The sequence below is a fragment of the Trematomus bernacchii genome, unplaced genomic scaffold (genome assembly GCF_902827165.1).
Source record: "Trematomus bernacchii unplaced genomic scaffold, fTreBer1.1, whole genome shotgun sequence".
Taxonomy (NCBI): Eukaryota; Metazoa; Chordata; class Actinopteri; order Perciformes; family Nototheniidae; genus Trematomus; species Trematomus bernacchii.
In genome coordinates this window covers 4,772,336-4,797,805 of record NW_022987588.1, presented here as the reverse complement: position 1 = coordinate 4,797,805, position 25,470 = coordinate 4,772,336, and the positions used below count along the sequence as shown (strand labels likewise).

The 25,470-nt window shown below is 41.3% G+C and overlaps 1 protein-coding gene across 8 annotated transcripts in view; it reads left to right on the top strand.

Moving 5' to 3' along the window:
- Positions 1–729: 729 nt before the first annotated feature.
- The window catches only part of tbc1d4 (TBC1 domain family, member 4), a 30,327-nt gene continuing 5,586 nt past the window's right edge, over positions 730–25,470 (top strand). The window contains exons 1-21 of one of the 8 annotated variants that reach the window (XM_034128532.1): positions 730–817; positions 1,296–1,773; positions 9,032–9,160; positions 9,245–9,482; positions 10,073–10,317; positions 11,609–11,698; positions 12,098–12,202; positions 12,328–12,460; positions 12,579–12,670; positions 12,835–12,945; positions 13,682–13,804; positions 14,289–14,348; positions 17,971–18,182; positions 18,607–18,759; positions 20,865–21,022; positions 21,471–21,665; positions 23,257–23,259; positions 23,735–23,896; positions 24,010–24,168; positions 24,837–24,937; positions 25,054–25,197. In XM_034128532.1, coding sequence (XP_033984423.1) covers positions 1,375–1,773; positions 9,032–9,160; positions 9,245–9,482; positions 10,073–10,317; positions 11,609–11,698; positions 12,098–12,202; positions 12,328–12,460; positions 12,579–12,670; positions 12,835–12,945; positions 13,682–13,804; positions 14,289–14,348; positions 17,971–18,182; positions 18,607–18,759; positions 20,865–21,022; positions 21,471–21,665; positions 23,257–23,259; positions 23,735–23,896; positions 24,010–24,168; positions 24,837–24,937; positions 25,054–25,197 — 3,012 coding nt within the window. In that variant the 5' untranslated portion in view covers positions 730–817; positions 1,296–1,374. Of the gene's footprint in view, positions 1,774–9,031; positions 9,161–9,244; positions 9,483–10,072; positions 10,318–11,608; positions 11,699–12,097; positions 12,203–12,327; positions 12,461–12,578; positions 12,671–12,834; positions 12,946–13,681; positions 13,805–14,288; positions 14,349–17,527; positions 17,618–17,970; positions 18,183–18,606; positions 18,760–20,864; positions 21,023–21,470; positions 21,666–23,256; positions 23,260–23,734; positions 23,897–24,009; positions 24,169–24,836; positions 24,938–25,053; positions 25,198–25,470 lie in introns of those variants that run through there. The other 7 variants (XM_034128534.1, XM_034128536.1, XM_034128535.1 and 4 more) reach the window with 7 other exon arrangements.

Here is a 25,470-nt window from a genome sequence, read left to right as displayed (position 1 = left end):
AAAAGTAACTAAGTACATATTCTAAACTACTGTTCTTAAGTACAATTTTGAGGAACTTTACTTGAGTATTTCAATTTATTTCTACTTTGCACTTCTACCCCACTTGACTCAGAGGTAAATAGTGTACTTTTATTCCACTAAATGTATTTAATACCTTTAGTTACTTTGTGGATTTTGAATAATAATGTGACACAAACATCACTTAAATAAGACTTTAATCACACCTGGAGTAAATTCACAAGCTACCCTACAGCATACAAAGTAATTACATCTATCTGCACCTTTACCAGCTTTAATAAACACATTAATGCATCAGTAATTGTAACCAAAACATAGAATATATTATCCTGAAATGGGCCAATTTGCATAATGAGAGTACTTTTACGTTAGGTATTCTAGGTATATTTTGATGCTAATGCTTTTGTACTTTTTTTTACTCGAGTAACATTTTGAATGCAGGACTTTTACTTGGAACAGAGTATTTCGAGACTCTGGTACTTTAACTTAATGAGTAGGCTACTTCTTCCACCTCTGGCAGTTAGGTAGCTACAATTCACAGATTTATGGTCCTGCTGGGGGCTGCAAAAACTTTCCAAACACTACCATGAAAGAGGCTTTCCAATTATTCTGCACAGGAGGGAAAGGTGGAGCTTGGTCCTGTCACGTTTCACACCGCGCTGCGCCCTGCCCACTCCCCCAGCACATGGGCTGGATGGGCGGGTCGTCAACGCGCAACAGCCGCTCCGCCTCCAAGGCGTTGTGGAAGAAAGGATCACATTTGGAAGACTGCATCTAAAGGCGATAAACAAGCATCAATGTATGTATGTTAGATATATGCAACCTCGCCGTCATGGCTTATAGGATTTAAGGGCTGGGTCTATATTAATGCACCCCCCTCAGGAGCAACGTTAAAATAAATCAGATCTCTCTGAGCGACTTGTGTTTACACAGGAGCAATCCACAGCCACGTTTTAGCAAGCAAGCTGGGTTGGGACAGTACAGTACAGTACGGGACTGTTTAGCTTTTTGAGTCACTGCCCATGCAAACAGTGGAGCGCCAGAGCAGGGAAGCAAGGTACAAAATACATGATCTTATAAGTTAATTTACCTGAAGTCCAAGAAGGAAAAACTGTGCATCGGAGATATTTTGATAACATGGATTTTGCAGCTGATCGGCAGGGCGAGCACATGTTGTTGTGCATGTAGCAAATCGCTTGGTTGTAGGAACTTTCACTGTGGATGTGGACAAGGAAACTGTTGCAAACTAACCACAACTACTGCGATCTTGGTTGCAGGGAATGGTAGGATACATCGACATCCTTTTTTGAAAATAGTCTTTAGTCCCACATCGCTGTCAACGAGCTGAAAGTCGACATGGAGAGTCAGGATGAGAGGGAGAGCAGCCCCCCGAAGTCGGACAGGACGTTCTCCCTGACTTACATCGGCTGGTCCTCGCTTGACAGGCGGTCCACCCTGCCCATGCTGCCGTGGCTGGTGGCGGAGATCCGGAGGAAATGTGAGAAAGGCGACTGCGGCCCCGTGGTGCAGCCGAGAGAGGTCCAGCTGGCCCTCAACCCCCCCTTCATCCGATGTGTGCCCTCCAACAGCAACAACTCTTCAGTCTTTATATTTGAACACAAAGCACAGCTCATCTCTCGCTTCATCCACAACAGCAATGACCTCACCTACTTTGCCTATCTCCTGCGGGGCCAGCCTGACAACCCAGAGTCTGAGATGTCCTGTCACGTCTTCAAGGCCGGAGACCCCAACCAGGTAGGCCTGTCCAGGTGTCAAAAACACCTTTACACGTGTCACAGCAGCAACTAGACCAGGAAGAGAGCAGTACGCCTAAATTCCTGGTAAAGAACAAGACACTTAAACAAAAATAATAAAGGGATCTGTAAATAACTCAAATGATACATATATGTAGTATTGCTATAGGCACTTGACCTCACAAAACTTCCATCTATTTTTGTCATACTTATTTCCAAAGGGATTATAATTTAACGTGTCCTGAAGGTCCTCCATTTTAAATCCACTTTGATGTCAGACTTTACAGTTATGCCCACCTGTTTTCTTTCAATGACCAATATGAATTATGTAAACAGAAGACAAAGGAAGGTCCTGCCAAGCCTGATTTGAAATCTCCTTTAGGTGACAACAATGTAATTTAATCTCAAACAGACAATAGATTAGTAAATGGTCCAAACATGTTTGCCTTGGTATTAAGTATTTAGGCCACTGGTCGGTGGAAATGATAAACGGAGCACACTGGATTTTGGGCAAAGTTAATCCATCTCTGTGCTTTCCTCTTTAGGGGATCAGACATCTCTCTGGAAAGGTTTCAACTAATGATTACTTTCATGGTCGATACATATGCAGATTATCTTCTATAATAATCATTCTGTCTATAGCCTACTAATGTTCAAGTCCAGATCCAAAAAATATTAAATTTAATATTAGATGTTTTATTTTTTCTGTTTTTGAGAAGGGACAATGCACAAAGAGCATACAATGAGATATGTATTTGTCATTGGAGTAAGGAAGAAACACATCAAAACAGTTCAAAAAGGCACGCAATCTCCATATATGAGAGGCTCAAAATAGCATTTACGATTAATTGATTACCAAGATGGTTTGGGATATTTTTCTTCTGTTGATGCCATGGACTGCTAATTGTTTCAGATGTTCTCCCTGGTAAACATAGTGTGACAACAACTGAATCGGCACAATATTGAGTCAGCGACATTTATGCTGACCAGTATGCCACTGTTGAGTAATACACCAAAAAATGTGGTAAACATTCCAAAATCAGGAACGTGGGAGTTTGAAATCATTTTTTTAGGTCTTTGCTGAAATGCAGTCATAGTGTATTTCTGAGACATTGCACTCAAGAGCTCATCCCATTAGCGCTGATGTGTTTGTGTGTCTGTATACGTGTGTGTCTGTATGTGTTTGTGTGTGTGTCTGTATGTTTGCTTGCATGCCACTCAGAGTATGCAGCAGTGAATAAGAAGTGCACATGTTTTGTGTGTTTACGAATTATTGAGTTCAGGGTTGGGCCAATTATTCACCTGCTGTAAGACAAACTGAAGTCTGTATTATTACTGTTTTTTTCAATGGACAAGGAAACCTTCACAAATAATGTTCTCTAACAGGTAGCCAGCTCACGTTTGCTCACATTTCTGCATTGATCTAAAATACGGCCTTGTTGTATCATGTTTCCTGTGGTATGTGCCGGGCTCGCAGGCTGTTTGTCTGCTGGTGAAAGCTGAGAGTAGAGGCAACACATTCATGGCAGACGCACTCTCAAGGTGTCTGGTGTTTCGAGGTGTTTCCAGCAGTCAGAAAGCCATCCTGAACATACCTCATTGAACATTATTACGCACCAAAAACTGGTTTGGCAGCCAGTGAGCTAGCAACCAGTACAAGGTGAACAAGGTGGAATGCATGGCTTATTCTACCAGTACACTGCTGCCATGTAAACAACCTCTTGCAGTTAATGATTTATATTTGTAAATCCTTTTTTATTTTAAATACATATATTATCATCGTGCTACTGTGAATTTTTCCTTTGTCCAAACTGAGTTTGAAGACATAATTAGTCTTTGGCTTGTTGTGGACTGACAGGCATATTTTTAAATCTATTTTTAGCTGTAGACATGACATGGGTACATTGTGTAAAGCCTAAGAAAAGGCTGGCATCCACCAATACAATGTGAAAGGTTAAAATAAAATGCGATCATGATGTCTTAAAGAGCAGAGAAGCTTAGTTTGCTCATCTTGATTTAGGTTGAAGACAAAGAAAGTGTAATAAATCACAGTCTAAAGATAAAGATGGAATGCCTCCTTATGACTGTTCTTTTGTTTGAAAGATTGGGTGCTTCAAATCAAGTTTGACTTCCTCAAATTGAAATACAACTTCTGTTCTCACATGTATTTATGATTAAAATGAATCAGTTATGCATTAGGTGCAGCCATTCTGTCATTAAGGGCTCACTCAGTCATGTCTTGACTGTTCATTGGTGTATCCATGACAGCAGGTTGTACATAATAGTTTACCAGACACTGTCATTTTGATCTTCACTTGGCTCTGAGATTGGGATACTCCTATCTGTCTTCAGGGAGACTCTCATTGCACAAATTTAACACTGACCTAACATGTGTCAATTGTGCCATTATCAAGCCAGGATTGACATTCCCAGCCTGCACAGTGTTAACCTCACAGTGTAAACCACAGACCACCTCTGCTCTCACTTGGAAATGGGCCACAGTGGAATCTCTCACTGGGTGACCCTCTGCTGTCTTGTAAGTGCCGGTCATCATTCAGCTACACGATGCACTCATGAGTCAAGGCCAAGGCAATAGTGGCATGCTGGACTGCAATACAAAACTCTCTTTTAGCATTAAGGGAATTTAAATGTACATTTTATATTCCACCTGTTATGGAACATAAAACAAAGACATTTTCCATTTGCTGCTATTGTGAGAGGATGGTGTTAATACACTTGCTGAGTCACACCTGTGCTAGCTTTGGTTAGCTAGGGAATGTGAAGTGGACGTGCACATGATCCGATTTCTTGCCAAATGAGAAGCTAAGGATCCTGGATTCTTATCTGGTTTTCATGAGATGATAAAGTACTCGATCGGCTCTGGAAAACGTGCCTTGAGAACAAATTGACTTTAGCAGTACAATACATTGGTAACAGTGCAAATTGAAAGGATTTTTTTTTGTTGACTGTAGACACAATATGAAGGTTAAGTTTTATAACCAACACATATTGTTTTTGTTAGACGTTGTGTAATGACATACCAACTTAAAGACACACCACATAGATCCTCCATGGACATATCACGTGTTATTTAATGTAACATAGTGTAAAGATGGATGTTAAGCTTGCTTCATCTCTCAGCTGTCTTGATACATTATGATTTTCAGTTATACAAGTTAATACAAGCTTGTTGGCCCATGCCAAGGTGACATGTGATCCTTTGTCCTGCTTTGTTTTGCTTTGAGACATGAACTTTCACTTGTTAAACTACAGAGACTAGTTTGTCCTCAGGCTGATGGAAAAGCACTGGGATGACGTCACAGCTGTGCCGAGAACAGTAAGGTCCTCTAGAACCAATAAAGTTCCAGTCACACAAAGACAGTTATGTTTATAAAACTTTATTCATCCAGATTTCAAATGATATTCTCAAATGACACAGTTCTTCTCAGTTGACTATATTTTGGTTTCTGGATGATTTCTTTTCTTTTTTTGTTTGTTGGGTTCAACTGTTGAAATTTGACATTTGAAGTTTGGAAAACTAAGTTAATCTCTAACTTGATGCTCTTGTTTTCTATTTATTTAAGAGTAAGTTTACAACAACTTACATTGATTACTTTTATGTTTAATTTAGGAAATATAGTTTTTCTACCTGCACTCTATAGTACAGTCAAAGGCTAGACATACAGGAGAAGGGGAGAGAGAAGAGATGGCTTGCAGCAAAGCAGCACAGGTTGGATCTGAACCCTGGGTTCTGCGCTAGGGCCATAGGTTACATATTATAGTACATAGGTTACCTGCTTTACCATGTTAACTACCGTGGTGCCCCATATTGATTTCTGTCAAAGTGAAAATCATGTAATCTTGGATTGCTCCTGTTCTGACATGGGGTATTATCTTCAATGCCACCGTTTCTGTCTGATTCCATCCTTATCTGGTGCTGACACAATGATAACCTGTGTGTCTAATTAGGCCTAATTGTGGATGGTGTGAGCCGGTGTGTTGGGTTCCAACGTGGTTAGGTTAAACCGTGGCAATAAGGGCAACACAACTATCTGCAGGCTAGCCTATTGTTTGACCAGATATTATTAGGGTCTACTGGGAGGTTTGACATGACATGAGCCATGAACTGAGTGCTCAGGACTCCTCCAGCTCACAGGGGGAAATCCTCCTGTTTGTTTTCACCTAAGCTCTAAAGCTGCCAGAGTTTATATAGGCATTGGATCACAGCCAGTGTCACTAATATTGTTTGATAGAGCCAGGCAATGATGGGTGAAGGTTAGATTTAATAACCAGTTTGAAAAACCGTCAGAGGGGGAGTGTTTGAATACATGGAAAAAAAACTCAAGGCTCTTCCCAACAGCTTTTGGCCTGTCTGTGCCTGTCCCTAACCAAGAAATTAGGTCCCTTACTGGCTCTGTATTGGATTAACTACAAATAATTAATCAGAGGAAATGGTGCTCTGGCTTCATCTTACACATGTATAATCTAGCATTGCCTTTAAATGTTAAGTCAGCGCTGTAATTTTTTCCTACACGGGCCTAGTTGCGTGACGGATCAGATACTGCAGCTGTGATCCTCAGACACCAAGGCCTCTGCATTACCTTGATGTCATGGTGCCAGCACGGCTTTTTCCAATGCTTTTTTAAATCTAATTTTGTTTTTCGAACACTAAATAAGGTTGACATATTTCAGGATTTGTGTGTACTCATGTGTAGACATTTGTCTCCGCACCTTGAAGTTAGCTGTTCTCTCAAAAGATTCTTAGAAAGTTCTTAACCTCTTAAGCCCCGAGCCTGTTTTTCAGGTCTCAGGCTCGAAAATGACATTCCCAGAACAAATGACCATATCTTCCCTTCTAAAAGGGGTAAATTAATAATCTTTATTCTCAAAGTAATGATAAACCTGTGAGTTGGATGTAGAAAAGTCAGAATCAATATAGATGTTTTTTATTTTAAAGAAAATTCAGATTTTACATAGTAAAAAACTGTAAATTATAGTGTCCGTCCAAAGATTCTTTTTTACTTATAGTGAAAACTACCCTTTAATGATGGGTTAGTAGACTAAAAGCTTTAGGAATCCAAAGTACAACATATAATAAGTACCCTGTATCAAGATTGATGCAAAACAAGTGCAATTTGACCTTTTTAGAGAGATTTAGCTAAAAAAACCCACTTCTGGGGTCATTTGGATGGATTTGACCTCTCTGGCCCCCCTTGGTCGATTTTGATGAATGAAATCTCACACGTTAACAAATAAGGAGTGAGAGTGACCCGGAAGCTGCATACACTCTGGTGGCTACCATTAGCAGCTAACTTTTCTGCTCCGATTTTTACATAAAAATGGAATTATGGATTATAAATAATTTCTTCAAAGGCACAGGTACATTATCAACCTATGGATCAACAGTTGTAGCATTTTTTGTTTTTGTTTTAATGCCATTGAACACGTCTGTTGACCTAATTGACAGCTACGGTGAGACGATCTGCCGTAAATGCTCCGTAAAGGTACGTGTTGTGATGTCTGTGTTTGCTTCCCCTGTCGCAAGTTCGGATCGCTCAGTGATGATACTATATCTAAATAATCTGTGGAGTCTCAGCTTTAATCGGCTGTATTGTATGTGCAGCTACGATAAGTAATAAGGGTATCTTTATCTTGAATTGTGTGCCGCAGTGCGTTAGAATTTTTTCGCTTAGGGGTCATTTAGACGCTGCTTATGAGACTTGTGTTTTGTTTTGGTAAAAATGGTTCATATCTTCAGTTAGCTGAGATTCTTCCCGTTAATCTGGTGCTACACATTAATAGTTTCATAAATGTTAAGAAGCCCTGAGACATTGTCTAGAAGAAAAAAACGGTGGGAGGGGTCCAATGGGGGGACCGCCGTGCTTAAGAGGTTAAGGATTTGAGAAAAGTAAACCAGCTGTTACAAACTGTTACCAAATCAATTACACAGGTCAGTTTGGTTCCAGTTGAACAGATGGCTGTGTATGTATGAACAACCAAACACCACCTGCCCTATTCCTCATCTCAATGCAGCCCTCTGTCACCAGCCACGCACAGCTCCATGCGTTGGAAGGCAGGCCCTTGGTAAATGAGACTTTAAAATAGCCACAGAAGCAATATGGCAGACACATACTTGATCTCTGTGTCTCAAACATAAACAGGACTCCACGAGAGGCAGGGATACACTTTCTCAGGATATTTTACTATATTCACAATTATTATTTTACTGTTTGTTTACCCTCCAGCTTCGATCCTGTTGTTCTGGTCACACCTATAAAGAAGGACCAATTTTGTTACATAACTTCCCTCCCTTGTCTACAATATAAGCATATTTGCTCAACAGTCAGTAGGGGACTCTTATCAGATAGACACTGTTTGTTTAGCGCTCATTCTTTTGATAAACACAGTATTTGTGGACTGCGGTTTGGTTCTTCTTGTTAGCACTTTTGCTTTTTAGAGATGTGGAACTCATAGGCTGTCAGTCCGGTTGTGTCTGCTTATTGGTTGTAATGTCAATAAGTCTCTGATGACTGAATGATGGATTGGCTTCAAATTCCCAAGTATTGCTTAAGAATGTGCATTGAAAGACTTGTGTTTTTACTTTCAACTTGCTTTTTTACTGGTTGCCATTTACCAAAATTAATTTCCTGTTGGATGGAACAAGCCGTCCCTGCAGGAGGTCAAACGAGGTGCAGTGCCCAAATGAGTGTAGCAGAAACGGGCTGAGTGACCTTCAAGTCTCTAGTTCTTTCCAGTGCTTTTGTTTTTGTCTTCTGCACGATAGAGTGTGGGCGTTTCCTGTCTCCATGCCTGTTTCTATACCAATGCAGTGTTTGGTCTGTCTGTTCTGACTAGATTTAGTTAGTTCATATGTAGTTCTGTTGTTTTTTTAGCCTTGAGTTATTTCAAGTCGCAGCATGAGGTCAGGCCATGTTATTTGTTTATCAAAACAAAAGAGTTGTTGGGTGAACTGCAACTGTCAGCTAAACACAGTTAGACTTCAGCTTGAGCATTGGGTCTACATGTATGTTAGAAAACAGCTGCATTGATATGATTTGATTTTTAATATAACTTTAAACTAGTCATAAACTGTTGATTATTGTTGAGCTATGTTATTTATCCAGGTGTAAGAAGAGCTGCAGGGAAAAGCTCCTCTGGCATGTGGTTCCTGTTCACTTCCTTTTCCCTATTGTTATGCTTTTTCTTGTTAATGTCTTCCTATTCATTATGTGTCTTTGTTCCACTCTCCTTTCTTACAGGTCCCCGAGGTGATCAGCAGAATTCGCCAAGTGTCCAAATCGGCGCTAAAGGGAGACACCAAGCCCAAACAGGAAGCTGAAGAGGCCTTCTACAACTCCCAGAAGTTTGAAGTGCTTTATTGTGGCAAGGTACAAAATAATTCTCAAAAAACAAGTCTTTCCATTTCATTAGGCAATTATATTAATGCGGTTACATTTCCGAAACAACTCCAGGTGACAGTTCTGCACAAAAAGGCTCCATCCACACTCGTTGATGACTGCATTGATAAGTTTCGTCTGCATGAGGTCGAGCGAAAGCGCCTGCGCCTGCTAAATGGCCAACGGGGGTCCACGGAGAATGCCCCTGTGGAGTTCCTTATTGGGGAAGATGGAGACCCCCTCTCCTCTGTTCTGAATGAGAGTGTACAAGCCCCGGAAAGCCCAGGAGTGGAGGAAGTGAATGTAGGTGGAGGTAAGAGTCTCATACAGATCGAGGATTAGCTTTAGCTCATATATCAAAATCGGTTTGTGCACACAACTACAGTAAGAGGTCAAAGCTGAATCTGCAGGTAGCTGGTTTTTTGTCAATTGCGTGTGATACGATAAACTGTGATTGAGAAGGCAGTCAGGCTAGTTTGTACTGTTGTCGTTGTCTAAAAATGTTTTATTTAAAATAAGAAGTGATAGTCCTTCTTGCTAAATAAGCCATCAATAGCTCTCTGAATTGGTTGAAAACAAAGCTTTACTTACCAGGCAATAAATCAGCCTCCTCACCAGTTGATAATTCATGTAGAAGATCTGATGCAAAATAGCAATATAAGAAATGGCATATTTGTTGTGTTGAAGGTTAGACCTAGACAGTATATATTATTACCAATTGTAGTTTTTTCCTTGATATAATATTTAATAAAAACGTGTAAGACAAGTTGATGATTTGGTTAAGCTGGAAACATTGGCACACGTGATGTCATGTGTTGACCCTGTACACCAAAAAGATGGTGGCTATAAATACCAGAAATCTAAAATAAACAGAAACATTTATTATTGCTCTATGTGTTTCAGGTAAAGGCCTGTCTAACAGCAGCAGTCAGAGCAGTCTGCGAGGAGCGTTCCCCGAGTGCATCCTGGAGGATTCTGGGTTTGAGGAGCCTCAGGAGTTTCGAACCCGCTGCAGCAGCCTGGCAGGGAGTCTGCAGAGGAAGCCGGGGGAGGGGGTCATCATGGGTCCCACCCGCCGCAGACACTCGAGCGCACCAAACCATGTCCAACCATCCGATTCAGACAAGAACCGCACCATGCTGTTCCAGGTAAATGGAAATGTATAAATGCTGTGGATTGACTTCCATGAAAAGTTAAGATATACTGTGGTTTTTTTCTGATATCTTGGTTTCAGTAGCAGCTCAGATGTTTCTTATCTCTGTGTCCAGTTAACTGTGGACCCACAGTCCGTTGGCAGAGCACAGCACTATTAGCAATGTTATCTCATTAAAACCTGCTTAGTTTGCACCCAGAACCAAGGGTCTTTTGTATTTGAATTATAGCCATTTTCAATGATTGCTTTGATTTGCAATGATTTTGGTATAGAAGTGCAGTTGTACTGAATTGTAGTACATATTTGGTTTATGTGTGGTTCACTCCTCAATCATTTGAACTAAGCAATGTCATATAATATGCTACATCAGGTGACTTTTTAGAAAATATTACTGGGTACCAAGGGCGGACTGGCCATCGGGACGAATCCGGTACTGAAGTGGGCCGGTCGGCGGTAATTACTTGCGGTACCGAGGTGGGCCGGCGGTACCGAAGTGGGCTAGAGTCGAGAGTCCCAGTCCGCCCCTGCTGGGTACACTACAGAAAATATCAGATCAGAACATTAAATACCAAGGAATTCACATTCAAGAATCTGCGCACGATAGCTGTAACAATTTGCCCTCATTAAAGCACATCGACCATACGCCATAGGTTTCCATCTTGTTTCACTTGAGTCCCATCTGTCACACCAGAAAACCAAATGCTTGCTTGCTTCACGCTATATGTCATTGAAACCCTCCCTGCATTTAGTTCTGAGCTTCTTGCCACAGCAAATCATTTTTATGTACCCGTGGCTGGCAGTGGTGATGTATGGACTAGCTCCGCCGTGTGTTGCCGCTCCAGATAAAGAGGCTGTAACTCCTGAGTAGAATTTGTGAGTGCCGCTCTACTCCTGTTTAAATGAAAAGCCAACACTTCATGAAAAGCTTGCGGGCTTCAGAGTGAGCCAGCTGCCATTCCTCACACATCATGGCCATTTCCTCATGAAGCTAATTTAAGAATCTGGAGCACAACGTTCAATATGATACTCCACATTGCAGTCAATTATGGGAAAAATCGTTGTTGCAGACTTGTTGACCTCGATTTTAAGTTGGCTAGTGTGTTTAGCATGTTATTCAAAGTGTCTCAGGACAGTCATAGCCCTTGTCATGGGATGCTCAGATTATATTAAGTTTCCATAAACCACAATCAAAATAAACGTATTATTGTTTTGCATTTGTACTTTTTAATGAATCGGTATGTGTTTTTCGCATGAATTTGAGCATAATACCCTTCTGTGTTTTTCAGGTTGGGCGTTTTGAAGTAAATCTCATAAGTCCGGAGAGTAAGACGGTGGTGCTGGAGAAGAACTTCAAAGACATCTCATCCTGCTGTCAGGTTGGTTTATTTTTACCTCCTGTATTCACACTAAAAGCCTCTCTTTTCTGTCTCTGATGCATTCCTAGTGATAAGATAAGCTCAGACTCATTTCAGGCATTTCTTTTCTAGACATCTAATGCATTACTTTCTGTCTTTATAGCAAAGTAGGTCTTTAATTTAATCGTATAATACATCTCTATCAGTGCTGTTGAACAATTCTTTTTTTTACTGCCTGATGTCCTATCTCTTTAAATAGACATCCTGCATAGAGATAATGCTCTGTGTAGTGTGAATTTAATAATCTCAGGAGCCATTATGGTGTCAGTGAAAACTTCTGAGTTGCAGTTTTTTGATTTATGTTGCTCGTCCCTCGCTGTGATTCATTCTAATATCCTGTTTGTCTTGAATTTGTTGCAGGGTGTCAAGCAGTCCGACCATTTTGGATTCATCTGTCGGGACCCAGTAGAGTCTGGTCCCAGTCAGTATGTGTGCTACGTGTTCCAGTGTGCCAGTGAGTCCTTGGTAAGCCACACCAAACATGAGCATTCAAATGACTGAAGCTTTTGTTCTTGACCTCATGGTTTTATTGTAATCTTTATTGACGGTTTGTGTGTTTGTGTGTCCTTTTTTCATCCTGAATGTGTCAGGTGGATGAGGTGATGCTGACCCTGAAGCAGGCCTTCAGTACGGCCGCAACCCTGCAAAGCAACAAGACCCCCATCCAGCTCTGTGAAGCCTGCCCCATGCATGACCTGCACAAGCTCTGCGAGAGGATCGAAGGTAAGTCAACTCAGTCGCTCTCTCTGGCTTTACTTATGATTATATTCATGGACTGTCTTTTTTTCTCCGAGTTAAAGCCACAAAAAAGAAGATTCTTATATCCCTTTTCTGTTTCGAGGTCTCTACCCACCCAGGGCAAAGCTAGCCATCCAAAAATATCTCTCCCAGCTGACTGACACTGAGCAGGTTGACATTTTTGAGCGAGTTCAGGTAAGGTTGGCTCTGCTTAGAGAACACTTTATTATCTGACAAATGAGTGACAAATTGACAGTATTTTAGCGATCAAGACAGTTGAATTTCTTTCACAAATACTGCTTCAAAGCAGTGTTGTTTTTACATCTTAAGTTACGAGTGTGTGTGTGTTGTGTCTGCAGAGGTTGAAGCCCGGGTCAGACCAAGAGGAGAACGAGCTGGTGATTCTCCATCTGAGACAGCTCTGTGGAACCAAACAGAAGACCCATCTCCACATTGGAGAAACCCCCCAGGTGAATAATTAACACTGTATATGCTGAATAAAATCATTGTCAGATGTAGATTTAATTACAGAGATTTGACTTTAAAATGACTGATATCTAAAGGAAAGGCATTGTTTCTCTCAAATCAAAATCAAATGGTTGAGGGTGACTGCCCTTTGAAATCCTTGAAATGTAGTGAATGTAGACAAAAAGTAAATTGCTTTTTTTTTTTGCCTCTCTCAACCTCTCTTTTTTCCTGGAATTCTTACTAACGTTTCCTGTTATACTTTTTGTTGATGTAGCATCAGTTTTAAACAGACAAGGCCACAGAAAAAACAAGACACTTTGAATACTTGAATTCCAACAAACCGGTCGAACTGGGTTTTCTATTGGCGATGCAACTCTTCTGTGAACACTTGAAGGGTTGCTTGGAATGTTTTAGAATTTAAGTATTTTGTGATCGCTTCTACTGATGCTAACACCTCAATAAAATAAAGTTCATTACCTCCCATCTGAAAGCAATAGGTTCCTTTAAGAAATCTAAGTTGGTTATCAATTGACTCACCGTAACCTTCCATTTGTTCATAAATAATGAGTTGTTGATTCTTATTTTAGCATGATCTTGATCTAATCATACAATATTATTCTTCCCCAAGTGGTTTGCTACTGTTTGCTTGCAGAGTTTGTGTACTAAACTCTCACATTGAAAGTCACATTTGTATTAATTATGTCTGTTTTCTTTCTGCCCATTGCTATCATCTGACAGAATGCACCAAACAGCCCCTCAGCAGCAGACGGCTCATCCACCAGCAGCCGCTTCAAACTCGATGTTCTGAAGAATAAAGCCCGCACCTCCCTCACCAGCTCCCTGGAGAACATTTTTGCAAGGGTGGGTCACAAAAGAGAGTTTATTTTATACCACTTCTTCTTTTCTGCCCCCGCCACATTCTAAATGTAATCCCTCACTGTCCCCAGACAGAATTTAACCCCTGTGCTTTGTACCTTTTATGTGTCTCTCTGCACTCTCAGTTTATGTGTCATTGTCATCCAGGGGATTTGGATTGACCCATATCTGCCAGTGAGACAGCAGAATAATTCCTTAGTAGCAGGATCCAGGCAATCTTAGGCAAACCTCTGCTGCCATCTGTTATTGTCTTAGAGATTTAGCTGAACAGTGAGCCTATAATTGTTAAATTACGGAAGTCAGGAAATGTTCCTAGCTAATTTAGATTTTCTGATTAATTTGTCCCATGTTTTACTACATTTTTGACATTACATTCACAACTATTGACTTGAGCAATTTTACTTGTGAAAAAAGGTTGTGTTTACATGGTTTTCATTTATATATATCTTTTGTTTTTAAACCTGTTCAGGGTGCCAGCCGGATGCGGGGCCGTTTGGGGAGCATGGGAAGCCTCAGCAGTTTTGAAAGGGTAAGTGACCTTGAGGGAGAACACGAGAATTCCCAGAACTTCGCTCCAGGGACTCTGGGAATTCTCACTTTTAACCCAGTGGCCCAGTGGTCCTTCTCAGAAAATAACAAGTGAGATAGCCATGCTTTCACTTTGATCAATGTCACGTGGCGACATTATTCTGCTCTGCATTATTCCCACAAAGTGTCATGATGCAGCTGCTTTGGCCTTAAGTCAGAAGAATACAGCAGGGAGTGTGTGTACAGAGCTGTCAGGGAACCATTTGGTGTTGTTGGTTCCACTCTGTCACTGCTCTGCAGAATGTGAAGTGAGTGTGTGATGTAGTCCCCCTGACTCCCCATCAGTCATCATGTAGTGAAGAGCACTCCACCGATTCTAGCATTGCACTCCTGAAACATTGTCTGACTTACCAAGTCAGACAATGTTTCAGGAGTGCAATGCAGGGCAGCTTAAAAGAAACATGATCAAAATCAATGCAGCAGATCCAAAGATATTGTCTCTTTTTGTTCCACACACACATCTTCCTTATAAAAAAATATGCCTACATTGCCCATAATGCAATTGTGATGACGTAGACATTAGCTGTTGACCTAAAGTCATTTTATGTAAAGCGTCATTAAGCATTAGGAACAGCGCTATAACAATAGCATGTCATATTATTATTATTAGGGCCTGAGCTCGACTGAGTCGGAGCGAAGATTGAAATCCTTGTGATTATTTTTCTTTTTATTATTATTATTTTTCTCTACATAATTTACTATCTCTTTCTCTGATGTTTTCGACATACTATACTATGTTGTTCTTTTTAGAATGTACAGACTGTTCTAGGTCATTATTTTTTTACATTATTTGACATGCATACTATGTCGTTTTTTTGCATATTTCCATACTATGTCGTTTTTTGCATATTTTCAACATACTATACTATGTGGTATTCTTTCTCATATTTTAGACATACTATACTATTAGGTTTTTTTCTGAGATTACCGACTTACTAGACCAGGAGTCGGCAACCTTTTTGATATGAAGTGCCATTCTAAAAAAAAATGTTTTATCAGCGTGCCGACGATCGTGAATTATCAACGGGGGGGGGTGTTGAAGAGCTCGACGAAAACACTCGTGAAAAGTGATGTTTAAAACTCAGTTAATGGGGCTCATTCACTGGCGCTTCCACAAACAACAACAAACATAATTGTTACATTCAAATGAAGTAGCCTACATTATTCAAGTTTACATTAACTTTGGATAATAACACGGGAGAAATGAGCGGAAGCGCTCTCTTTTCCTCTCTCCCCCTCTCCCTCTCTCTCTCTCTCCTGACAGCCTGTCAGTATCTCATGCAGCTCACTGATCCAGTAATGAGTGACAGTGAAGAATAAATATATTTATAACTAGTTCCAAAGGTAGATCAAATAGCTAAGTGTGTTAGGTCTAACTCTTGTGTGTTCTGCTCCGCTCACCGGTCCGTCACAGCGGGTGGAGCTGCAGAATTTCTGCTTCACACACGTTGCATACCGCTATTTTATTGTCTTTTTCGGACACCTTAAAATACTGCCATACTGGTGAAGCGATTTTGGCGAGCTTGTTTTGCCGCACACAGAGAAAAGTGTCATGTATGTTACGTCTCGCGATCGGCCTTTTTGAGTGGGGCTGCGTTGCGTGCATGGCTTCCTTCTGCAGGTAACGGGGAGACGCGCTCTGGCGGCGGTCTCATTCAGGATCCGAAAATAAAATAAATATTTTGTACACTTATTCCACTTATTCCTAGTGTGCTACTGGTTACGGTGCCGCGTGCCATTGGTGGCACGCGTGCCAGGGGTTGCCGACCCCTGTACTAGACTGTCGTTTTTTCGCACATTTTCGACATTCTTTTTTTCTATTTTTTGTGTGTGTTTGTTTGTGTGCGTGTATATGTTATTGGTTGTGTGTCTGCATTAGTGTGTCAGTGTGTGTAGGTGTCTGAGAGTGTGTAGGTGTGTGAGAGTGTGTGTGTGTGGGAGTGTGTGTGAATGTGTGTATGTTTCTGTGTGTACGTGTGTGTCAGTGTGTGTTTTTGTTTCCAAACTTGTAATCAGACCCATGAAGCCGACTCAAGTAACATCACTTGAGCCCATTCTTTGATTTCACATAGCTCCCTCCCTCGGGCAACAAAAGGCTTTTTTTCACATGTGCAATAGTTATCCCCATTACCTGCAAATAGACCTTGATGTGTAAAATCGGTGAAGTTGTACTTAACACACAGAGATATGAAATGGACCCTCCACATAGCTGTCATACAGCTCACTTTGCCTCTTCTATAATCATGCCATGTCAGATTTATATGAAATATGTAACATCAGATTAGGGGAAATGATTTACAGCAGCCTTCAAATCGCAGCGCCAAGTGATGGGATTTTATTAATAAACTGCCAAATCTGACTTACTATCACCAAATCAACCAATACTTGCTGTTGTAAATGTATGAGGGCCAAGTATAAGTCCTTTCATAATCATATTGTGTTTTATAGATATCATTCTGTTGTTATTCAATAAAAAAGATGTGACAACATGACATGTGTTTATATCTTTTATGTATAAGGACAATCTGGTGTCTGTGCTTTCAAAGCTCCCCTGAGCCCCTCTATTGTTATATTAGTGATGTTCTTTGGCATGTTGTTTGCCTTCTGATAATGTGTAAAAGTACTCATCTGGGGATTGTGTCAGGATGCCAAAACCAAGCAGGAAATTCTAGTCAGGATGTCCAGTTGTGCTGCGCCATGCCGGCCTTGGCTTCCTATTTTCTTAGCCCTCTCATAGGACACGGCTCTAAACAGACATTGATCCACTGAGCCACTTTATCTCCCCAGTGCTTCCTAAAATCTACTAATCACAGTTAAGCTGACATTGACATTTAGCATGATTTACCTTGTGATTAGCAGTGCAAGGTCGTTTGAGTGGGTGGCAAAAACTCTTGTAGACCTTGCATGCCTTGTTTTTCTATGTATTTTGAAAAAGCAGAACAAATATTGCTGAATTTCCCCTGTCATGTCAGATCTTACAGAGGGAGGTCTGTAAAAGCATGAAGGGAGGCTATTGGAAGGTTTTCATGAGGCTTTGAGCCACTGAGGTCCTCCCCACCAATAGTGTGCGACGCTGTGAGTCACAGGACTGTGTCCATTAGAATACAATAGATGGTGGGAGTTGTATTGCATGAGGCAACACTGAGTAAAAGAGTGTTGAGTGGAAAGTTAAACATGGAACAAGTCTTGCTTTGGGGTAACGTTGGCTAGGTGAGTGCAGACCTGCAACTTGAGTAATGAGGTGGTGTTTTATTTGTCTGTGGGCCTCTGGGGTAGAGTTACTAGCTTAGCATGGTTTGACTTCCAAAGACATTCAGTGTGATTACTCTTTGGATTTGCCTGCTTATATGAAGGGTGATTGACCTATGTACTGAAGCTCTAATGAGTATTTAGAGGAAACAGTCATTATTCAGCATTGTTGCTCCCTGTTATAAAGTCAGATATGTCAGAAAATCCAACCATGATAAAACTGCCAGATATGAAATGTCATAAATGTACATTACTATGCAAGTTTTTTACTCACGCACTGACATCTTTCTCTGTTTTACCTTCTTCCTCCTCAGCAGGATGAGGAATCTCCAGGTCATTCCCCTCCAGGTTCCCCTCCTGCTTTCCCTGAAGACGACCCGGATGCTGGTCAGTTCCGTCCACGTGCCCACACCTTCAGCCATCCACCTGTGAAGAAACGCATCTCCTTCGAGGGCCAGCTGAGCAGCCAGAGACAGGCTCCACTGCGCAGACAGCAGTCTGTTAACCCAGAGCTGCTGCAGAGCAGGTAACGTACTCTGCAACCATCAGGCACTGCACTCTGAGTCTGAACCTGTGGAATAAAGGAATGATCAATGCAGAATATAGATGTCTTATGCTCAGTGAATTGAACTGAACTCTGTAGGAGTTTGTGTTTTCTTTAAACATATGGCTGACTTTGCTTTAAAAGGCAGAACCTTTCGCTTCTCTATAATCAGTTTAACACTAACCAAATATTTATTTAACCTTGATGTTCACACAGACAATGTAATCATTTTGCAGCGCTTTGATCAGTCCTATATCTCTCCACCTCCTGCTCCACTATCCTTGAACAATAGCATCACCAGTTTCCTGTCAATGTTTTGATTGCTCACGTGTTCCTCAGTGTTTTTCTGTTTGGTTGTGTTTTTGAATTTTTTCATTTGTGGGCATTTGATGTTTTGCTCGCCTAGTCCCGGGGCGGTCTCGAGAACGCGCAGCGTTTCGGAGAGCGAGTCCACCTTCAGCCTCCCCTCCTCCTTCTCCGCCCCCACTTTCCTGAAAAGCATTTACCAGGGCTCACTGGGCTCCCTGAGCTCCCTGGCAGACAGTGGGAGTCTAAAGAGGTGAGAGGGGGTGCGCAGACGACCCCCCCCAAACTCCTCGACCAGGGTGGGGATGAGATGGGTGGGGGGGGGGGGGGCAAACCGCTCTTTGCTGGGATGGCAGTAGCCATGTACATGTTGGCTGGACAAACCTTTTAACAACTAGCTTTTTCGTCCCTATATCTTTTATACTTTTTCCTGTCTACCCGCAGCAAACGTTTTATTAATAAGGAAAATACTTTCCAGCTGTTTCCATTTTTCCATCATATCTGCAGCTGGTCCAATCCTCTTCCTATTGCTCTCAGAAGTTGAAGGGGATGCTGGTACACCCTTCTCTTTGGCATTTGCATGTGAATGATGCTTTTGCACGGCAAAACTGGATTTAACCTGGGTTTTTTGCCTATATTAACCGCACTTCACCTTTCCTGACCAATGTGATGCCTTAGGAACTCAAAGCATCATGCCTACTTATTTAATTGATGTATTTATTTTTAAAAGTTGCTTTTAATGTTAAGCTGCACCAATTTATCATCTAATGTCTAAGAAAGTGGGACATACCGCTGTGCGCCTGAGTGTCTCCTTTCAGCACGCTCTGTTAGGTGTGTGGATGGCAGAAAGTAAAGGTTAACATTTCCATTATGAATGAGACTCAGCGGAGCAGACGGTGTAAAATGTCATTTCCACGCAATGTTTTTCTCCTCTGACAGCGGCCCAATCCTCTGAGCACATTTGCACAAGGATCATGTTGCCTCTGATGATAAATAATAGTAGGTTTAAAAGTCAACTTATTGAAAAGCCTCCACCTGCTGTGCATATACATCTGAATATGCCAACATATTCACAGCTAGGTCCGCACTATCTGTTGCACTGTGAGATAAGGTGCTGTCTTTTTGTGACTTCTTTATGACTTTACAGGCAGCAAAACATAACAAGAGGTAATATGTCAAGTGAAAATCTTTAAAAGAGGTTATTTGCAGAACAACTGTTAGAGTAGAGTCATGGTCTCATGTTGACATTACAGCTCTCAATAGAGGTCACTTCCTGTTTTTCATACCCACATGATAAACTGGCACTTGCTGGTATGCTGACAAGCTTATAAACTACAGTAACTATCAAGTGATCTTCAACAACTTAGTTAAAAAGCTTGATTCTCTACTGGAGGAAAACTGTTATTTAAACTAGTCATTCATGAAATGTCATCAGTGCTTGCAATTTATTTTTGCGGGCAGAAATTCTAAACATATAACATGTAATTTCACTGGTGCTCATAAACTGCAATGCAGAATGCACTGATATAAAATAATCATAACAACAATAAGACGGTTATCTGCAAGAGAAAACAAAACATGATGAAAATGGTTTAGCAACCTTTACATTTCAGATATTAAATTAATATGTAATCTGATCTAATTGAATGCAGCCTAAGTATTTAAATAAATCAACCTAGCCTGCAAGTGAACGTAGACACTGTCATTGCTTTTTGCTGCTATTTTACAAATGATGTTGTAAATGTGGAAGCAAAATAGGCTGTGCTCCATTTCACCTTCCTCCCATGCTCATATGTTTATTTCTATATGACCATGCACTTTATTTTGGTTGCCAAAATGGGGCCGGCAAAATCACCTGCAAAGTTTGCAGCACATGGTTGTATTGTTGGTGTGAATTCCATGGCCTGGATATTATGATTAAACTTTAAACCTAGTATTAAACAGTGAACATGACATTAGTCATGCTTCTCAGTAATCATGTTTTCTTCTTCACTAACAAAAGCAACTTCTCTTCCAGGAAATGAAAAAACAAGCATCCCTCTAGCTCAGCTGTGGCTGTTTCTGTGGCTGCTGTTTTTTGTCCTTCTGCATAACAACCTTTTGCCTTTGTACATTGGTATCGAGTCAGTGTCTGGTACATGTTTTTAATCCGTTTTTTTTAAGGTTCACACTGACACTTTGTCATCATTTCAGTGAGTTTGTTTATGGGAAGGTTGTATGAGCCAAGAGGTGTGTGTGTTTGTGGACTCAAGGATGTGTATGTGCCTGCATTGGTAAAAGTAGCTGAAAGAGTGTTTGTGCAAGATGATACGTGAGTCATTTATCGGGTGTCTGTGACGCTGCCGTCTTCTCTCGTAGCAATGGGGAAGGCAGGAAGAGGACCCTGTCTGCCTGCAGCAATGACTCAGTGAGCGGAGCCCTCCCTCCGACCCCACGCAGGGTCTCCTGGAGACAGAAGATCTTCCTGAGGGTCGCATCGCCCATGAACAAGCCGCCCGCATCGATGCAGCACCCAGGTCTGGTAACACAGTCCCTCGTGCTCACAGTCACACAATGAGTACTCTCTGAATAATCCACAAGTGCATAGACAATGAGGACAAGGCAGGGTGGACATTTGATTCTTGTGCTATTTTGAAGTTTCTGACTTTAAATTGCATGCATATACGGGGAAAGCAGTAAGAGTTCAAAAGAAAAAAAAGAATTTTCCCACTTGTGGAAATTAACCTTCCTACCTGTTTTTATGTCTAGTTGTCTTGCCTTAAACATTGTTATTTGTTAAATAGAGCTAATGGATTATTTGCAGATGTGGGGCATAATAATATCTTCACAATAAAGCACCACAAACCTGAATAGTACACAGACATAATCATTAGATGTATTGTTCATATAAATACTGAGTCATTTTCTTTCTTTATTTCTTGTTTATTGTACTTTCTGTTGACGTTTTTGGATGTTGTGTTTCAGAGCTGTTGCCTCTCTCTCCTTCTGGTTTTGACTTGAGTCTGGATCCTTTGGGCCGTCTGCTGCCAGGGGCCAGGGACCCCATTACCGGGGAGAAGCCTAAGAAGACGGGGGCTGACTACCGGGCCCTCTGGAAGACCGCCATCCATCAGCAGATCTTGCTGCTGCGCATGGAGAAGGAGAACCAGAGGCTAGAGGGTTAGTACATTTACCAATGTGCACATAAAGTATGATAATCGCCCTAGAACAAACCCTTCCTCTGGCATGACGAATGTGCAGAACACGATGTCTGTAGAGATACTGCTGCCATATCATTCAGCACCTCATGATGATTCGTGTATTTGTTTCTTTGCAGACACTGGTGGTATTTATAATGTATCATGGGGCTGATCTAGCTCAAATTGGCTTACACTGAGTCCTATTGTTAAGGTTGCTCAGATATTTATTGGGGAATTTTTCTACTCAAACGCGAGGGGTTAAAATGGAGGTTGTTTCAAAGATTGTAAAGCCCCCTGAGGCAGGTTATGATGCTGGGTTATACAAATAAAATTGGCTCTACTTGACTTCTGTATTCAAAACAGTGGTCATCACGTCCCTTTTACCAACCTCTCATGAAATTGTGACACCCTCATCACACGCTTTTAAACAGAAAGACTTGTTCCTAAGCGCTATGAGTGTGGACAGGGCTAGGCTAACCCTTACGCTGTCATTTAGTTTATTTTGAGAAGTGAAATGTTCTGGCGCACAGCTATATTCAGAGCAAAATGTTTTGGTGTTGCCCGCGCACACACACGCACACGCACACGCACACACATGCAGATATGCTTAACTACTAAAACTCTCAGTAGGTTAGAGTTCATGCATGAGCATCAGCAAGGGTTACAGCATTTGGACATAGCATTTGGAAATACCGCCCTCTGCTGGCCGAGGTTATTTAGGGTGTATGCCAAAGTTTATTTTAGCACTCCCTTTTTTTCCCCACCTTATACAAACACTATAAACAGGGAGTTAACAATCACGAGCAGGACTGAAGAGAGTGAAGAAGAGGAAGTGCAGGCCATTTTGGATGTATAAAAAATGCATATTTACATTAAAGGGGACCTATCATGCAAAATGCACTTTTGTACGTCTTTTATACATGAATATGTGTCCCCGGTGTTCCAGGGAACTCACCAAGTGTCAGAAAACACAACCCTCTCTATTTTCCTCCATACCCAAATCTCTAAAAAAAGGGGCTGCAACGGATCTGATAAAAACTGATCCAGATTTGAACACTGTCCTGACGTCAGGACGGTGGTGCTACGGCTATTGGGCCAACTCCACCAATCAGGAGGAGACAGCCACGGACATTGCCGTTCGAAAGCGCTGGAGACTCTGTAGTACATATGCCAGGCCTGTAGGTGGTGCTGTTCTCACAGAATCTGCCATTGCTAAAACAGAGCTAGAAATTGTCAAATTGAGCAAAATGAGGCATGGCTAAAATGCATGATCTGTTTGGTATTTTGAAAAAGAAAAAGTATAAATATGCCTTATATAGGTATGGTCCTACACTATATTATTCAAATATAGCATGATAGGTCCACTTTAAATGAAAGAGAACCCATCTTTGATGTTTTTTGAAACTAATTTAAAGTTCAAACTATGGATATCAGAACAGCATTAGCGTCAGTACAAGTATACAAATAATTATATTATATAAAATTATACCAACACATCTCTTTCCCTTTGTTTGTTACTATGACACCAATGCTGGTCTGAGGACCTAACTGTGAATAACCGTTTTCAATAGAAGGTAAGAGATACAAAGCAGCCATTGGGATCACGCTGATAGATGTTTTGCATGATTTCAGGTGTTGGTTATTGTATTCATTCAACTCAGAATCTTTTGTTTGCATGATCAGGGACGATCATTCTCTTACAGTGTTTTTGTTTCTTTTGTCCGCTGTACCTCAACCCACTACCTTGATGTAGTCTCTCCAGCATAATAAAATGGGTCTTTGGTGTTAATGTTGGTATTGTGGCTTGTGTGTATGTGGTAGGCTTTCAATGGTTACTGGTGACAAAAGATGTTAATGGCCCTATCAAATCTGACATCTTTTAATCAGAAATATCTTGTTGTACAAAAGCAAAAAAGAAGGCTTTATCCACCACCCTGCTTTTGCTGGCATTTGGTCTCGATTTTCTGATGCGAGAAGAGAATCTTGATTGACAGAAATGATGTTGAATTTGTTATTTTGTCTCTTTTTATCATGGTGATTGTGCTGCAGCAAGCCGGGATGAATTGCACATTCGCAAGATGAAGCTGAACTACCAGGAAGTGGGCCAGTGCTCCAAAGAAGCGCAGGCATTGTGGGAGAGAAAACTGACAGCCCCGGGCAGAACAACAGTCCCACAAGACAAGGAGGAGCTGTATCGTGCACTCTGCCAAGGTGAGGGATGCATGTATGTTTTTGTGTGTAAGACTGTGGGAGTATGTGGTCATGAAGACATGCTCATGTATATGTGTATCTGGTCAAATACAGCACCATTTTCTCTTCCGCAGGTGTTCCCAAGAGCAGGCGAGGGGAGGTGTGGTTGCTCCTTTCCCATCAGCGCCGGCTGCGTCACAGGCTGCCTCAGCGTCAGCAGGCTCTGGACATCCCATACCAGGACCTGCTGAAGCAGCTCACTGCACAGCAGCACTCTATTCTGGTGGATCTAGGTGTGCACAAATATTCAAAAGGGCTGCCAAAAGTCACAGAGAGCCAAAAAGACGTCATGGATTTGATTTGCCTGGTTTATATATATATTGCATGGGGAAATTATTTATACATTAAGGCAGCGGTTCCAAACCTGGGAAGGCATTGCAAGTGGGCCGCCAAATAATTTGCAAAACATTATGATTTGTGTGGAAACATTTTAATTATTAAAAAAGCGTTTTATTTGAACCTCCTTTCCTTTCTCTTTCTCAATCCTCCTTAGCAACGGTCATTACAGTCTTTGACAGCGGTCTGTACTACTGGATTTACAACGTGTCACATGTTCTGAATTGACCATCAGAACTTTATTTAGCCTCCGTATTGTTTATGGTTGAATGTGGGCCACGAACATTTTTTGATTCTGAAGTGGGCCCTGAGTTGAAAAAGGCTGCATTAAGGCATTTCTGGAGAGCTTCTTGCTTCTCTATAATTACACGCTATTAGTATTATTTTGAGTAGTTGATGTTGTGGTAGTATTAGATCAGTTGTTCTTTTTTCAGAATTATGTAAACATAGGCCATTTAAAAAGAATGCAAAATTATCCCTATGCTTCTGTTATGTTGAAAGCTTAAAAAAAACAATGAAAATGTAATAATTCAGATGTAAATCTTATCTATTCCTCCCTGTTTAGGCCGGACCTTCCCCAACCACCAGTACTTCTCAGCGCAGCTCGGCGCAGGGCAGCTTTCCCTCTACAACCTCCTGAAAGCCTATTCTCTGCTGGATACAGAGGTACATACTGTTATCCTGTTTCTTTTCTCCACAGTGCATCACTGTAATGCCACAGCGGGCTGAAGGTCATGACATTGGTGGTAAATATTGTGTTCTCTATTTACTGTGCCACACAGGTTGGCTACTGCCAGGGTATCAGCTTTGTGGCTGGAGTGCTGCTGCTTCACATGAGCGAGGAACAGGCCTTTGACATGCTGAAGTACTTCATGTATGACCTGGGCATCAGGCAGCAGTTCAGACCGGACATGGTCTCTCTGCAGGTCAGTACAGGAACGGGTGGAACATGTCATTGGAATATAAGGAACGTCTTACCATGTGGTAGCGGTATTAACTTCAGAATAGTTTATATTTATTTCCTGTAAGATCAGTGAGGGATCAGCTTTAGACATAATTACCTGTTGTGCCAACATTCAATTTCCAAAAGTGTCAAATTAGAGCCGAGTTACTACTTTTTCTAGACGTTTAAATTAGGTGGTGTTCAATTGAACATTTGGTAAATTAAACTAGCTCAACAAAAAAGCCACTATGAAAAT